The sequence below is a fragment of the Phaseolus vulgaris genome, unplaced genomic scaffold (genome assembly GCF_000499845.2).
Source record: "Phaseolus vulgaris cultivar G19833 unplaced genomic scaffold, P. vulgaris v2.0 scaffold_1134, whole genome shotgun sequence".
In the NCBI taxonomy this organism is placed as follows: Eukaryota; Viridiplantae; Streptophyta; class Magnoliopsida; order Fabales; family Fabaceae; genus Phaseolus; species Phaseolus vulgaris.
The window spans coordinates 1-2,221 of record NW_027174435.1 but is presented as its reverse complement, the minus strand read 5'-3'; the positions used below and the strand labels follow the sequence as shown (position 1 = coordinate 2,221).

At 28.7% G+C, this 2,221-nt stretch overlaps 1 protein-coding gene across 1 annotated transcript; it reads left to right on the top strand.

The window, feature by feature from the left end:
- Positions 1–5: 5 nt before the first annotated feature.
- LOC137817763 (uncharacterized) lies at positions 6–1,182 on the top strand (the record flags this gene model as incomplete). Its single annotated transcript, XM_068620999.1, has 4 exons — positions 6–37; positions 323–439; positions 526–652; positions 735–1,182. Coding segments are annotated over 4 exons (534 nt in total), but the record flags the coding sequence as incomplete, so codon positions are not given.
- Between the last annotated feature and the right edge of the window lie 1,039 nt (positions 1,183–2,221).

The window sequence follows — 2,221 nt, the reverse complement described above, 5'->3', positions numbered from 1 at the left end:
AATATATCAACAAACTTTATGTTAATCATCCTGACAAGTTAGTCACCTTTGTGCTCATGCATACATTTCAACTTAAACTTCCAGCATGATAAGAAAATTCATTCTAGGACTGTTTTGAAAATTTAGTTTACAAATTACAGGGCAAGGTTTCTTTCTCATTATAAATTATGGTCATATTTCCAATGAAAAAGGCCTTTCCTATCAATGTATTCTAATTAAGTTTATTTTCAAAAGGCCAAAATTGATTCCATTAAACTGATTAATTTCAATCCCCATGTAAAAGCTTGTAAATATAACTGTTCCAATGGATCGTAATTGGCAGGTTTAGGCAATATGGGTTATGGGAGAGATATGCAGAACTCTACCCTGACAAAGACCTGATCTACACAATTGGTGTTAGTGACTACACCAAAGATTGGTTCTTTGCTCAAGTTACCAGGTACAAACAATGGGTTTTTCTTAACAAAGTGTGTTGCAATGTGTAACAGTGTATTGTTGGCTTTTACATTTTGCTCCCATTTTCAGGAAGAAAGATGACAACACATTTCAAGGAACCACATGGCAGATCAAGTTTGAGCTTGATAAGGTGAACAAAAGCAGCAGCTATAAACTGCGGGTGGCTTTGGCATCTGCAACATTATCTGAATTTCAGGTGCATTATTTCTTAAGTTCATTAGTCTAATTAAGTTTTATAATCTTAACCTATATTAATTAATATTTTCTACAATTTTTAGGTTCGAGTAAATAATCCAAAGGGTCCTCGTCCTCTATTTTCAAGTGGGTTGATAGGAAGGGATAACTCGATCGCAAGGCATGGAATTCATGGACTGTATTGGCTTTACAATGTAGACATACCAGGAACTCAATTTGTTGAAGGAGATAACACAATCTTTTTGACACAGACCAGAGGCAACAGTCCATTTCAGGCAATTATGTATGATTATATTCGTTTGGAAGCTCCACCATCAACCTTCAATAACACAAACTCATAAATTTTCTGTTTAATTAACCTTTTCTAATCAAATCCCACGAATAAATACTGGGAATAAAGAATGGAGCCTCTGAAATACTGAAAAGTTCAGTTTCTTTGTAGCTTCTACTTGTTTGTAGTTTCTCATGTAATGAAATTTGTACAAGAACTTCATGTTTAATTTTAATTATAAAGGATTAGGACTGTTATCATCTTTTGCTTCATGGTTATAGCATCTTACACCTGGAGGAAATGGTGCAGTATCTAATATTTTATCATTAACACTACTCTATCAAATTTTCAGTGCAAAATAATGAAAAAAAATAAAATATATATAATATTTTTGTTTGTTGAAGTAGTTTGTTAATATTTTACTCTATACTACATTTGATGTTGTTTAATATTTCTCATTTTGCACTATAATGAAAGTTTACTTATGCTTTAAATAATAAAATATAAATAAGTTTTTCATTTGCCTGAAATGTTATAAATATAATCTATTTGATAAAAAAATTCAATTCATTAATTTGTATAACATCCTTCTAAAAAAATATATCTAGTATCATCTTACATCCCCTTTAACTGAAAAAGTTATTATTACTTCTTCAAACACTCTAATATTTTTTTTTTACAATTTTAAATTAACATAAATTGGTAATAATCCTTTGTTTAAATGGACAGAGTAATCGTGAATTACTTACTATAAACCCCCCCTTTATGTGTTCACTTTTTAAAAATAAAAAACTGTTTAAATCAAACAATTTATAATTGTTTTATCCAGTAGAAGTTTGACTGTCATCAAATGTGGCTGTCACGTATTATTTAATAGATTCATAAATCTCAACAAAGAATAGTTCATAAAATAAAACTAGTCAAAATTTTTATAAGAACTCAAACAAAAAAGTTAAAAAAGTTTAGTCAGAAAAAACATATATAAACCCAACATTTATTATACTGTTGTGATCAATAAATGTTTTCAAATACATTTACTATAACAAGATCTGGACTTTACATAGATACAAATTTATCAAATGGCAACGTTCATCTTGCGTCTTGATAAAAAAAAATAACTTCCCATGAATGCACAGTCAATTGTTAACACTTTGACGCTACCAGCGTCGACTAAATCGATAATAAAGAAAACATCATATATAAACATAAATTAATTATGTGAACATGTAAATAACTTTAAAATTTATGTATTTATTGATAGATAACTATTATTAAGTTGATATTAAATATAATATATTT